At 36.9% G+C, this 14,165-nt stretch overlaps 2 protein-coding genes across 2 annotated transcripts; both read right to left on the bottom strand.

Annotated features, from left to right (window-relative positions):
• Positions 1–1,340: 1,340 nt before the first annotated feature.
• Positions 1,341–3,739, bottom strand: LOC137635492 (pupal cuticle protein 36-like). The gene is made up of 3 exons (XM_068367952.1): positions 3,728–3,739; positions 2,558–3,213; positions 1,341–2,414 (listed from the first exon to the last, which is right to left on the bottom strand). Exons 1-3 carry the CDS (start codon positions 3,737–3,739, stop codon positions 1,841–1,843), a joined length of 1,242 nt encoding a protein of 413 aa, XP_068224053.1. The 3' UTR covers positions 1,341–1,840.
• A 5,504-nt stretch (positions 3,740–9,243) lies between these two features.
• On the bottom strand, positions 9,244–11,638 carry LOC137635488 (pupal cuticle protein 36-like). Its single transcript, XM_068367947.1, has 3 exons — positions 11,612–11,638; positions 10,557–11,176; positions 9,244–10,411 (listed from the first exon to the last, which is right to left on the bottom strand). Exons 1-3 carry the CDS (start codon positions 11,621–11,623, stop codon positions 9,691–9,693), a joined length of 1,353 nt encoding a protein of 450 aa, XP_068224048.1. The 5' UTR covers positions 11,624–11,638; the 3' UTR covers positions 9,244–9,690.
• Between the last annotated feature and the right edge of the window lie 2,527 nt (positions 11,639–14,165).

The raw sequence follows: 14,165 nt of genomic DNA, 5'->3' as shown, positions 1-14,165 counted from the left end.
CAGTAAGAAGACTGTAGTCCAGAATTAGCGTCATGACCATTGGTAGTTCAGATCTTGAGCAGTCGGCAAACCACATACTCGGAAAGTGAATGGAATGGGATCATTGCCCACCTAATGATGCCATCCAAAGCCCAAAAGAAAAACTTCCAAGTGGAATGAACCTTCCTAGAAAAGACTGGGTAATATTAAACAGAGCAAGAACCAGAGTAGGCAAGACTGGGAGCAACACCTAAAAATGGGGACTTTATCCCACCGGTGAGTCCCCATGTAGCCATCCAATGCAAACCATGGAGTATATACTTCGAGATTGTTAACTGGGGCCCATCTTTACAGATTAAGACCTACAGGACTTTAATGAAGCTACCAAACAATGGACTATGGCCTGTGTATAAAATGTGTGCATGGTGTGGTACCCTATTTGGAAGTACATAAGCTATTTATAGCAGAGAGATTGCTGGAGCAACGAGACCACAAGTTTTCATGTGATGTAGCGCCACCTGAAGGGGATTTGGATGGGGAACCAACGTAGTTTGCAAGTCTAGACTTTCCTTGGGGGTAAAGAAAGGATCTCAGTTTAGGCTGCTTGGACTAATGACGACAGTTGCTGATCGTTTTGCAATGGTGGAACTGCACACTTCGTTAGAGTAAAGAGCTGGTGGAATTGGAAATGGGATCATATGAACTTTATTTACAACCCATGAAATATATTTTGAAATAAACTTCTAGAATAATATATATATATATATATATATATATATATATATATATATATATATATATATATATATATATGTATGTATATACACCTATATATTGTAAGCTCTTTTGTGTACATAATTCTCTTTTTTATTGCTGTACGTACTACCCACTATTTTGAAACAAACAATATACCCATATTCCGTATTTATTCTTATCAGAACTGAATAAACAGAGTAAACCTATCTCTATATTCATATTTATTTAAGGGCAACAGATTATTCAGTTTTATACTCAATATTTAGGTAGTAGATCCTATGACCATTATAGTATTAGCTTGACCATGAATGGACATGTATTATTTCATAAATTTGCTAATATTAGAAAAAAAAATATTTTTTATAAATGAAGTATTATTAGAAACATTTTTTTTATGGATGAACACTTCAATGGCCTTTTATGGTCCAGAATGTTAAGAAAGATTCTCCCACCAATAATTTTCCCTTTGAAGTATCTCTATTTAATTCTACTTATATATAAATAGATTTATGGAATTCATACCATTGTTCAACGGACTTTTTTCTAAATGTAATTGATATTTAATGTAGTAGTTATCATGATAGGATAGGTAAACAGAATTTGTAGTAGAAAATTATATTTCATCATTAACAGTAACTATCAACTATTAAGCGTATTTTTGTTGACTTGCATGAATACAATAACAGCCCAAATGCCTAAGTGAATGTTGAAGTAAAAAGATTATTGGAAAGGTCTTTGTACCTCTGATCCAGTGAGTTATTTTGACAATAATTCACTCACAAGAAATCTTCATAGACATGTAATCACAATATTCAACTAGATACACATCATGTGAATATTTCATCTGAGATTACTGAGATTAGGTAGACATTGAATTTACCAACATGCTGACATTAATAAACATGGCTGCCATTGTACAATCAGGAAAGAATTTCTAAGTTTTTAGAAAGGTTCAACACTCCAAAAACTCTCAAATAACAGCTTGCAAATTTTGTAAGCTATGGAAAAGAATATAAAGTTCAGATGAGTTATAAAGATACAGAATTATAATGAAGTAAATACATTGCACATCAGGTGGGCTGCACTGAAAATTTCACTGGTGTGTTCAAGGTAAGCCATAGGTTCTGCTTGGAGTTTGTGGAACTGAACTTGATACAGATCCAGTAAACTGAGAGCCAAATCCAGCACCAGATGATTGGGATCCAAATCCAGCACCAGATGATTGGGATCCAAATCCAGCACCAGATGATTGGGATCCAAATCCAGCACCAGATGATTGGGATCCAAATCCAGCACCAGATGATTGAGATCCAAATCCAGCCCCAGAACCAAATCCAGCACCAGATGATTGGGATCCGAATCCAGCCCCAGAACCAAATCCAGCCCCAGAGCCAAATCCAGCACCAGATGACTGAGATCCAAAACCAGCACCAGATGATTGGGATCCAAATCCAGTACCAGAGAACTGAGAACCAGATCCAGCTTGAGAACTTCCACCATAAGTTCCCCTGTTTCCAGCAGCATTGGCAGCAGCGTCTTCTAGAGCCGCCTTTTCAATCTGAGCAATTGCATGAGGTGGAAGAGGAGGAGGCGTTGGTAGAAGGGGTGACTCTACACGGTAACCATCTCCATCGGCGATAAACTGGAAGTTAGCTGGAGTGCCATCAGGGAATGTGAATCTGAAAATGCAAAGGTGGATAAGAATGATAATTATAACTAAAAGCATTCATGGTTTTATAAACAAATTATATTCAGATTTTTGACAAATTTTCTTCAACTTATAAGTATTTTTTGATTTGAGATAGAATATGTTCATACTTACGACCATGCACCCTGCTGCGCCACAGCTCCAGTTTCACCTTGTGGGTATCCTTGTTCTTGTCTGCTGATTCCATTACCAGTTTCAAAGTTGAAGGTGTAAGAACCATCGGCATGGGGACCATCGCGGTCATCGACAAGAATAGGAATCACTGGTGCAGAGGGACCTTGGTAACTGGGAGAAGCCCCAGAAGGGCGGGATCCTCCAAAGTCTCCTGCTGAGGATCCGGTAGGGCGAGATACACCGAAGGATCCAGTAGATCCACTGAAACCTCCTGAAGGAGATCCACCAAAACCAGCTGTGGACGAACCTCCAAAAGCAGAAGCACCTAATCCTGAGGAACCTCCTAAACCAGATCCTGAAGCTCCAAAACCACCTGAGGAACTTCCTGAAGAACCTCCAAATCCTCCACTTACACCACCACCGAAACCACTGCTGACAGATCCTCCAAGTCCTCCCTGAGAGGAACCTCCAAATCCTCCTCCAGATAAACCATTAAATCCTCCACTTGCTCCTCCTCCATGTGCACCAGAGGAGGCCCCAAAAGCTCCCGCAGAAAACCCGGATCCACCTACTGCAGGAGGTTCGTACAATCTTGCTGGGTCAGAAAGAACTCTGCTAGGTATTACAACTGCCAGGAAGGCGCACAACACCACCGTCTGGAAAGATTTCAAGTTTATCATTATCCGGAAATAGAAAGTCGTTCTGAAGTTAGTAAATAATTGAAATATTTGTGAATGAATTAGATTTATAGGATATCGATTTAATTAAAATTTAGTGTCATTAGATATATGTTTGTGTGATTTTTCTTTTGCTTCTCTTTTTGCAAAGAATGGGTGCATAATGTTTTATGATGTTAATATGTATGAGGAACAATTTAGTTTCCAATTCATTTTGGACGGTATTGAAGTATGAAAATTAGCTTTAGTATTGAAACGGAAATGGTGTATTTTAAAGGAAATTAGTTACAGTTAACTATCATTTCCATTTGCTTCTTTGGTGTTTAAGTTGAAATTAACAATAAAAATGTGACTGAATAGTTCAAGTTAATAGTATCTTTCAGATAATTTAGTCCTTATTCTTAGTTATATAAGTGATCAATGAAAGGTAAAACTGTCGAGAATCAAATAAGAAATTAAGAGTTCTTGAAACCGAGTCAACGAGAGAACTTACTTTGGTCGTCATCGTTGTCTGAAGGAGTCGAACTGAATGTGATGATCCATCGTCTCTGCAACGCTTTTATAAGGGACTGGTGCCCTTCGCCCTCTTAGACTGCCATCTCCCCCCCCCCCCCCCCAGCTAAGCCCCCATCACCACCCGTAATGCTCAGATCCAGTTCATCCTTATTCACGTAAAAACTTGCCCTTCACGGGCCATCTCCCCCCTCCCCCTCCCCCCTTCCCTGCGCCTCTTCTTTTCCAGCAATCCAGTTTATCGCGAAAGTGAATCAAAAGCTGATTGGAAATAGACTGGATGAAATTTCTTTCATTAAACCGAATGACGACTTTTCTGTTTCAAAGTAATTTAATATATCAAACATATCTTCAGTATCTGAAGATTGACTTGCTTCTTAATAAGGTTAATAGTTCAAATTTGATGTATTTTGTTGTTTCCACTCAGCAAGAATACTTATTATTAATTTTTTAAACGTATTTTTGGGGCAATTTTATATGGATGACTTTTTCTAAAACCTTTTTATGTTACATATTTTAAGGAAATTCTTCCTCTGATTTTCTTTCAAATTTGATTTAGTTTTTTTTTCTTGTAAATATATTTACAATTATGATTATATTATAGTAAACACATTATTGTGAGCTAATTGAATAATTAAGTTGTTGGCGGTAAAGTAAGACATTTTATTAATGAATCTAACTTGTTTAGATTTATTAGTGTTGATTAATGATGTATTTCCATCATTAAGTATCATACACCTTGGTAGTTCGTACTTTGGGTAACTATCCTTTGCTGAATAAGTCATAAAATTAACTTATCTAGTTTGAAGTCAGATTTCCTTTTGGCCTCTTGATAGATATAGATTTCCAACTAGATTGATGATCCAAGATTTTAGAACCATCTTTTTTGACAGACAACTTTTGAGAAGTAGGATGATCTGACTCTAGGTTATACAGTGATTTATATCCCTCGTCTATACGGATTAGTGGTTATAGTATAAAAGGTCTCTAGGTTATACAATGATTTATATCCCTCGTCTATACGGATTAGTGGTTATAGTATAAAAGGTCTCTAGGTTATACAATGATTTATATCCTTCGCCTGTACGGATTAGTATTTATAGTATAAAAGGTGTCTAGGTTATACAATGATTTATATCCTTCGCCTGTACGGATTAGTGGTTGTAGTATAAAAGGTCTCTAGGTTATACAGTGATCTATATCCTTCGTCTCTATGGATTAGTGGTTGTAGTATAAAAGGTCTCTAGGTTATACAGTGATTTATATCCTTCGTCTATACGGATTAGCGGTTGTAGTATAAAAGGTCTGTAGGTTATACAATGACTTATATCCTTCGTCTATACAGATTAGTGGTTGTAGTATAAAAGGTCTCTAGGTTATACAGTGATTTATATCCTTCGTCTATACGGATTAGCGGTTGTAGTATAAAAGGTCTCTAGGTTATACAATGATTTATATCCTTCGTCTATACGGATTAGCGGTTGTAGTATAAAAGGTCTCTAGGTTATACAATGATTTATATCCTCCGTCACTCTATACGGATTAGTGGTTATAGTATAAAAGGTCTCTAGGTTATACAATGATTTATATCCTTTTTGTATACTGATTAGTGGTTATAGTATAAAAGGCCTTAAGATTAATCTCTTTTTTAGGAATATCTGTCCTTACGAAAGGAAGATTATGGAATGGCGTTGTCAGTCAAATGGAATGTTTCATGGTATCACTGGGAATGTTATTTCTGGAATGTCTTAGTGTTATTATTATTATTATTATTATTATTATTATTATTATTATTATTATTATTATTGTTGTTGTTATTATTATTACTAGCTAAGCTACAAACCTAATTGGAAAAACAAGATGCTATAAGCCCAAGGGCTCCAACAGGGAAAAATGCCAAGTGAAGAAAGGAAATAATGAAATAAATAAATGATATATAAGAAATAATGAACCTATTATTAAGTAAGTGTTTCAGTTGATCTGACCCCAGAAAGGTCAAAACAAGAATGAGGTATAATGGACTGATGGAAAAGGTACCTAGACCTTTCCCTTCATGAGGAAGGAGAGTTGATTACCTTCTGTATTATTCCCAAATTCGTTGTTCTTAGGAATAATGAAGTAACGTGCCCTTTTTGCTTCATATAGAATTGTTCATGGTTAACATAGAATTAACTATTCTATTGTTTTATTATTACTATTAAATGCTAAACTACAACCCTAGTTGGAAAAGCAGGCTGCTATACGCCCAGGAGCTCCAGCAAGGAAAATAGCCCTGTGAGGAAAGGGAACAAGGAATAATAAAATATTTTAAGAACAGCAATAATGTTGAAATAAATATTTCCTATATAAACTATAAAAACTATAACAAAACAAGAGGAAGAGAAATTAGGTAGAACGGTGTGCCTGCGTGTACCCTCAAGCAAGAGAACTCTAACCCAAGACAGTGGAACACCATGAAACAGAGGCTATTGCACTACCCAAGACTAGAGAACAATGGTTTGATTTTGGAGTGTCCTTCTTCTAGAAAAGCTGCATACCATAGCTAGAGAGTCTCTTCTTCTACCCTTACCAAGAGGAAAGTAGCCACTGAATAATTACAGTGTAGTAGTTAACCCTTTTGGTGGAAAAGAATTGTTTGGTAATCCTACTGTTGTCAAGTGTACGAGGACAGGGGAGAATATGTAAAGAATAGGCCAGACTATTCGGAGTCTGTGTAGGCAAAGGAAAAGAACCGTAACCAGAGGGAAAGATCCGATGTAGTACTGTCTGGCCAGTCTAGCGTAGTATCTCAACGGGCGGCTGGTACCCTGGCTAACCTACTACTACTCTAAAGGTTTCCTTTGTTATTGTATTCTTACAACTTATAATTTCGTAGAACTCTGTTTTAAGTAAGGAAGCATCCATACATGCATGTATTTTTGCTTTATACCTATAGAAGGGTAAAATCCTATATTTCCTAAGTCTTTATTGGCGATTTTCTTATCCCTACATTCTTTTACTGACCTTAACAGATGCTGGCAGCCTTTAGCAAATGGGTGGATTGGTAAGCTGTATGTCAGGAGCAATCCACTGGCCTACCAAACGTGATCCATTTATACTGTATATGTTCTTGCCCGTGCTGGGTCATTTCACATTACATAATTGTTTGGTATTTTTACCATATGGAGTAAAAATGACAATAATCGTTTTTCTATTTTTAAGAAACTAACCTATACATCTGTTATTTTTTATACCAGATAAATTATTCAGCTCCCATCTCATCTTGTTTATAAACAAATGAGAAATCCATATCTGTCAAGAAAGGAAAGAAAAAATTGGAAAATCTGATCAATTAGAGATGACTATTCGTTATAGCTGTGATCTCTTATAGCAGAAAATGGTGTTAGAGTGGTAAAAAATCTTGCTCTAACTTAAAGACACCAGAAAACTGTTTTAAAATTCTGAGTCTTATACTGTTGGAATTGTCTACAGAGTTTTGTCAGTTGAGTAAATATTGCTGTGCCTCTCAAAATGTGTAAATCAGCACCAAAAATACCATCTCGATGCTAAATCTTATATGTATAAGTAGATCTTTTTTTTTAACTACATGAGCAGTATCCAACGTGAGGTAATTTTATCTATTTTACATCTCTTTGATTAATGTGCAATGAAATGAAAGAGCTGATTATTTGGCAATCATCGCTCGAGTCCATAGAATATATGTCCTAGAAATCACATTAAACGGAACTCTTTCTTTAAAAGAACACCTAAGGAAAATCACATCAAAAGTTGGTACAAGAAACAATCTCTTGGGCAAAATCGCCAACCCTAACTAGGAATTAGATTCCAAAACACTGAGAACAACAGCTCTATCGCTGATCTATACTATTTCTCAGCAACGCGGGCTAGATCATTCCACGCTGACATAATAGATCCTGAGCTAAACTAGTCATGCCACGTAAGAACTGGCACCTTAAAACTGGCATCTGTGCCAGTACTCTACAGATTGTTGGGAATCACACTACCACACATCTCTAAGGACACTCCTCCAAACACACAGAAATGCAGTTGAGAAAATTACACGAGATATTCCCTTTTTGGTCACAGTGGCTCAGTAAGGAGACTGTATGATTACTATTATGATTATTATTATTATTATTATTATTATTATTATTATTATTATTATTATTACTTGATAGTCCAGAATTAGTCATGACCATTGGTAGTTCAGATCTTGAGCAGTCGGTAAACCACACGCTTGGAGAGTAAATGGAATGGGATCATTGCCCACCTAATGATGCCTTCCAAAGTCCAAATGATTAACTTCCTAGTGGAATGAACCTTCATAGAAAAGACGGGGTAATATTGAACAGAGCAAGAACCAGAGTAGGCAACACTGGGAGCAACACCTATGAGTGGGGACTTAATCCCACCAGCGAGTCCCCATGTGACCATCCAATGCAAACCATGGAGTATATACTTCGAGATTGTCAACTAGGACCCATATATACAGATCAAGACCTATAGGACTTTAATGAAGCTACCAAACAATGGATTATGTACTGTGTATAAAATGTGTGCCTGGTTTGGTACCCTATTGGGAAGTACATAAGCTATTTATGGCAGAGAACTTGTTGGAGCAGCGAGACCACAAGTTTTCATGTGATGTAGCACCACCCAAAGGGGATTTGAATGGGGAACCAACGTGGTTTACGAGTCTAGACTTTTCTCGAAGTCAAGAAAGGACCGTAATTTAGGCTGCTTGGACTAGTAACAACAGTCCTAGAGAAACGATGCTGATCGTTTTGCAACGGTGGAACTTTGCTCTTTGTTAGGGTATGGAACTGGTGGGATTGGAAATGGGATCATATGAACTGTATTTACAACCCAACAAATATAATTTGGAATAAACTTCTAGAATAATACATATATATATATATATATATATATATATATATATATATATATATATATATACATATATATATATATACATTTACATATATTGTAAGCTCTTTTTATTGCAGTACATACTACCCGCGATTTTGAAACAAACAATATACCCATTTTTCATATTCATTTAAGGTCAACTGATTATTCAGTTTTTTACTCAATATTTAAGTTGTAGATCCTATGACCATTATACTATTAGCTTGACCATGAATGGAAATGTATTATTTTATAAATTTGGTCATACTAGAGAAAAAATATTATTATAAATGAAGTATTATTAGAAATATTTTTTTATTGATGAACACTGAAATAGCCTTTTAAGGTCCAGAAGGTTAAGAAAGATTCTCCCACTAATTATTTTCCCTTAGAAGCATCTCAATTGGAGTCTACCTATATAAAAAAAAGATTTTGATCTATGAAATTCATACCATTTTTCATCGGATTTTTTTCCCATTTTAATTGATATTTTATGTAGTATTTGTCATGATAGGATAGGTAAAGAGAATTTGTAATAGAAAACTATATTTCATCATTAACATTAACTAGCAACTATTAAGCGTATTTTTGTTGACTTGCATGAGTACAATAACAGCCCAAATGCTTAAGTGAATGTTGAAGTAATAAGATTATTGGAAAGGTCTTGGGACCACTGATCCAGTGAGTTATTTTGACAATAATTCACTCACAAGAAATCTTCATAGACATGTAATGACAATATTTAACTAGATACACATCATGTGAATATTTCATCTGAGATTACTGAGATTAGGTAGACATTGGATTTACCAACATGGTGATGATAATGAAATTTGGTGCCATTGTACAATCAGGAAAGAATTTCTAAGTTTTTAGAAAGGTTCAACACTCCAAAAACTCTCAAATATCAGCTTGCAAATTTTGTAAGCTATGGAAAAGAATATAAAGTTCAGATGAGTTATAAAGATACAGAATTATAATGAAGCAAATACATTGCACATCAGGTGGGCTGCACTGAAAATTTCACTGGTGTGTTCAAGGTAAGCCATAGGTTCTGCTTGGAGTTTGTGGAACTGAACTTGATCCAAATCCAGCCCCAGAGCCAAATCCAGCACCAGATGATTGAGATCCAAATCCAGAGCCAGATGATTGAGAACCAAATCCAGCGCCAGATGATTGAGATCCAAATCCAGCCCCAGATCCAAAACCAGCACCAGATGATTGGGTTCCAAATCCAGCTCCAGATGATTGAGATCCAAATCCAGCACCAGATGATTGGGATCCAAATCCAGCACCAGATGATTGAGATCCAAATCCAGCACTAGATGATTGGGATCCAAATCCAGCACCAGATGATTGGGATCCAAATCCAGCCCCAGAACCAAATCCAGCCCCAGAGCCAAATCCAGCACCAGATGATTGGGATCCAAATCCAGCACCAGAGGATTGAGATCCAAAACCACCGCCAGATGTTTGGGATCCCAATCCAGTATCAGAGAACTGAGATCCAGATCCAGAGAACTGAGATCCAGTTCCAGAAAACTGAGAACCAGATCCAGATTGGGAACTTGCACCATAAGTTCCCCTGTTTCCAGCAGCATTGGCAGCAGCGTCTTCTAGAGCTGCCTTTTCAATCTGAGCAATTGCATGAGGTGGAAGAGGAGGAGGCGTTGGCAGAAGGGGTGACTCTACACGGTAACCATCTCCATCGGCGACAAACTGGAAGTTAGCTGGTGTGCCATCAGGGAATGTGAATCTGAAATGGCAAGGGTGGATAAGTATGATAATTATAACTAAAAGCATAACATAGTTTTATAAACAATAGAATATTTATATTTTTCTCAAATTTTTTCTAACTTTTAAGTAGTTTTTCATTTGGTATAGAATATGTTCATACTTACGACCATGCACCCTGCTGCGCCACAGCTCCAGTTTCACCTTGTGGGTATCCTTGTTCTTGTCTGCTGATTCCATTGGCAGTTTCAAAGTTGAAGGTGTAAGAACCATCGCCATGTGGACCATCACGGTCATCGACAAGAATAGGAATGACTGGTGCAGAGGGACCTTGGTAACTGGGAGAAGCTCCAGAAGGGCGGGATCCTCCAAAGCCTCCTGCTGAGGATCCGGTAGGGCGAGATACACCGAAGGATCCAGTAGATCCACTGAAACCTCCTGAAGAAGATCCACCAAATCCAGCAGTGGGAGAACCTCCAAAAGCAGAAGCACCAGATCCCGAGGAACCTCCAAAACCAGATCCTGAAGCTCCAAAACCACCTGAGGAACTACCTGAAGAACCTCCAAATCCTCCACTTACACCACCACCGAAACCACTGCTGACAGATCCCCCAAGTCCTCCCAGAGAGGAACCTCCAAATCCTCCTCCTTGTGCACCAGAGGAAGCCCCAAAAGCTCCTGCAGAAGACCCGGATCCTCCTACTGCAGGAGGTTGGTACAATCTTGCTGGGTCAGAAAGAACTCCGTTGGGTATTACAACTGCCAGGAAGGCGCACAACACCATCGTCTGGAAAGGTTCCGTGTTTATCATTATCCGAAAACAGAAAGTCGTTCTGAAGTTGGTAAATAGTTGAATCTTTTCTAAATTAATTAAATTTCTATGGTTGCAATTTAAATAAATTTCTTATTTTATTAGAATTATGTTAGCCTGATTTTTCTCTGATTTTTCATGGAAATAATTGATGACTATTTTTTGTGATATTGACATATCTGAGTAAAAATTTAGTTTCCAATTAATTTTGGACCATATAAAAGTATGAAAATTAACTTTAAGTATTGAAACAAAAACATGCATTTAATTATTTGAAAGAAAATTAATAGTATGTTTTTGATAATTTCGTCCTTATTATTAGCTCTGTAATTAATCAATGCTGGGTAAAAACTGTCGAGAATTAAATAAGGAATTAAGAGTTCGTGAAACCGAGGCAACGAGAGAACTTACTTTGGTCGTCATCGTTGTCTGAAGGAGTCGAACTGAATGTGATGATCCATCGTCTCTGCAACGCTTTTATAAGGGACTGGTGCCCTTCGCCCTCTTGGCTGCCATCCCCCTCCCCCCAGCTAAGCCTTCCCCAATCTCCAATGATCAGATCCAGTTCATCCTTATTCACGTAAAAACTTGCCCTTCACAGGCCATCTGCCCCCACCCCCTGGCTCTTCTTTTCCAGCAATCCAGTTTATCGCGAAAGTGAATCAAAAGCTGATTGGAAATTGACTTGATGAAAATTGTTTTATTAAACCGAAATACGAATTTTCTGTTTCAAGATATTTTAAATCATCGAATATATCTTCAGTAACTGAAGATTGACTTGCTTCTAATAAGTGTTCAAATTTGATGTATCTTGTTGTTTCCACTCAGCAAGAATACTTATTAATAATTTTTCAAGCGTATTTTATACGATTTAAATAGATAACTCTTTCTAAAATCTTTATTTGTATCTTTTCATGCTCTATATTTGAATGGAATTTACATTGATTTTTTTCATATTTATTTCGGTTTTATTCATATAGATATATTTCACAATTATAATTATGATAAAGCTGCATATAATTTTAAACTCATTGATTGATAAAGTTGATGATGCTAAACCATCATATATATATATATATATATATATATATATATATATATATATAGTGTGTGTGTGTGTGTTTGTGTGTATTTGGGTAAATAGACAATATCTTAGTGGCGTCCAAAAATCGAGGATAGTTTCTCTCTGGACGAATGTCCTGCAGATAGTTTTCAGGATAACAGCAGAAATGCATTGACTTTTCTCCATTTATTATTTGGATTCGACACGTGTTTCGGATCACTTTGCTACCCTTCTTCAGGACTACATTGAGTTTTTAAATTACACTTTAATATGAAGATTATGACTGGTAGAATTTGATACAAAAATATTTGGAATCTCTTTAACTATTTAAGAACTGGAGGGGCACTCAATAGGGCGTAGACCTCCGTCGCGGCAGCTATTTCTCGACCTTTTACTCGACCTTGACCTTGGCCCTTGACATTAGCATGTATTAATTGGCGTGGATTTTCACGCACTCAAGTATGGAATTTTGAAGTCTCTGTGACAACGATGTCCATACTTATGGCCGATTACGTGAATTGGACACTTTGCTTGATCGTGACCTTGACCTATGACCTTGGCCTCCCAGAATTTAGTCATTTGCAGCTTTTTACATAACAGTTAATCCCTGCCAGTTTCATTACTTTACGATTAAAATTGTTGCCAGGAAGCTGTTCACAAACACACACACAAATAAACAAACACGCTATAACACAAAGAGGGGTAAAACATAACCTCCTTCCAACATCGTTGGCAGAGGTAAAAAGTCCAAAGAATACAAGGTAAATTTACTAAAACATGAGCTGTATAAAAAGTCACTTAAATGAAACTAGATTTAGTAATCGAGTAAAAACAACGATATTCATTTTCAATTGTTTAAAAACGCAATTGTATACAATTGCTAGTTGTACGAAAGATAAATTATTGTTCCGCTCCCATCTCATCCTGTTTAAGCCAAATCTAACATGAACAGAAAGAGATAACTGAAAACTTTGCTTTGTGAGTGGAGAGTGTTCGTTAACTCTCTGATCTCTTAAAGCAGAAAATGGTGGTAGAGTGGAGAGAACCCTTGCTCAAACTTAGAGACCCCAGACTCAATTTGTTATCAAAATTCTGAGTCTCATCCTTTTGGAATTGTCTACAGATTATTGTCAGTTGAGTAAATTTTGGTGTGCTTCTCAAAATATGTAAATCAACTTCAGATATACCATCTCGACAGTAAATCTTTGATGTGTATATCGATCTTTTTTTCCTAACTACATGAGCAGTAGACCCAACGTGAGGTAATTTTATCAGTTTCACATATTTTTCATTGATAAGCAGTGAAATGACATGGCTGATTATTTAGCAAACATATCTCGAGTCCATATAATATATGTCCTAGAAGTCACACTAGACCAAAGTCTTTCTTCTTTGACATAACACGTAAGGAACGTCCGAGTCAAAAGTTGGTAAGAGAAACAATCTCTTGGGCCAATTTGCCAGGTCTAGCTGGGAATTAGATCCCAAAACACTGAGAACAACAGCTCTAGCGCTGATCTATATCCTTCTTAGTACCTTGGGCTAGATCATTCCGCACTCACATAATAGATCCTAAGCCAAAGAAGTCTTGCCACATGATATCTGGCACATTAAAACCAACGCCTCTGCCAGCATTCTACAGTTTAGCGGGAATTGCACCATGACTCATCTGTAGACACTCTCTTCTAAATGCACTGAAATATAGATGAGAAAATTACATGAGATATTCCCTCTTTAGTCACAATGACTCAGTAAGAAGACTGCAGTCCAGAATTAGTCATGACCATTGGTAGTTTAGATCCTGAGCAGTCGGTAAACCACAGACTTGGAGAGCAGATGGAATGAGATCATTTTCCACCAAATGATACCATCCAAAGCCCAAATGAGTAACTCCTAAGTGGA

The sequence above is a fragment of the Palaemon carinicauda genome, unplaced genomic scaffold, assembly GCF_036898095.1.
Source record: "Palaemon carinicauda isolate YSFRI2023 unplaced genomic scaffold, ASM3689809v2 scaffold130, whole genome shotgun sequence".
Classification (NCBI taxonomy): Eukaryota; Metazoa; Arthropoda; class Malacostraca; order Decapoda; family Palaemonidae; genus Palaemon; species Palaemon carinicauda.
Note: the sequence above shows the minus strand (reverse complement) of the source record. Positions and strands in the feature narration are given on the sequence as shown.

Excerpts from the sequence above, each read along its gene's own strand:
- LOC137635492 (XM_068367952.1), bottom strand. Across the intron at positions 2,415-2,557 it reads GCGCAGCAGGGTGCATGGTC|ATTCACATTCCCTGATGGCA; the intron begins GTAAGTATGAAC and ends TTGCATTTTCAG.
- LOC137635488 (XM_068367947.1), bottom strand. Across the intron at positions 10,412-10,556 it reads GCGCAGCAGGGTGCATGGTC|ATTCACATTCCCTGATGGCA; the intron begins GTAAGTATGAAC and ends TTGCCATTTCAG.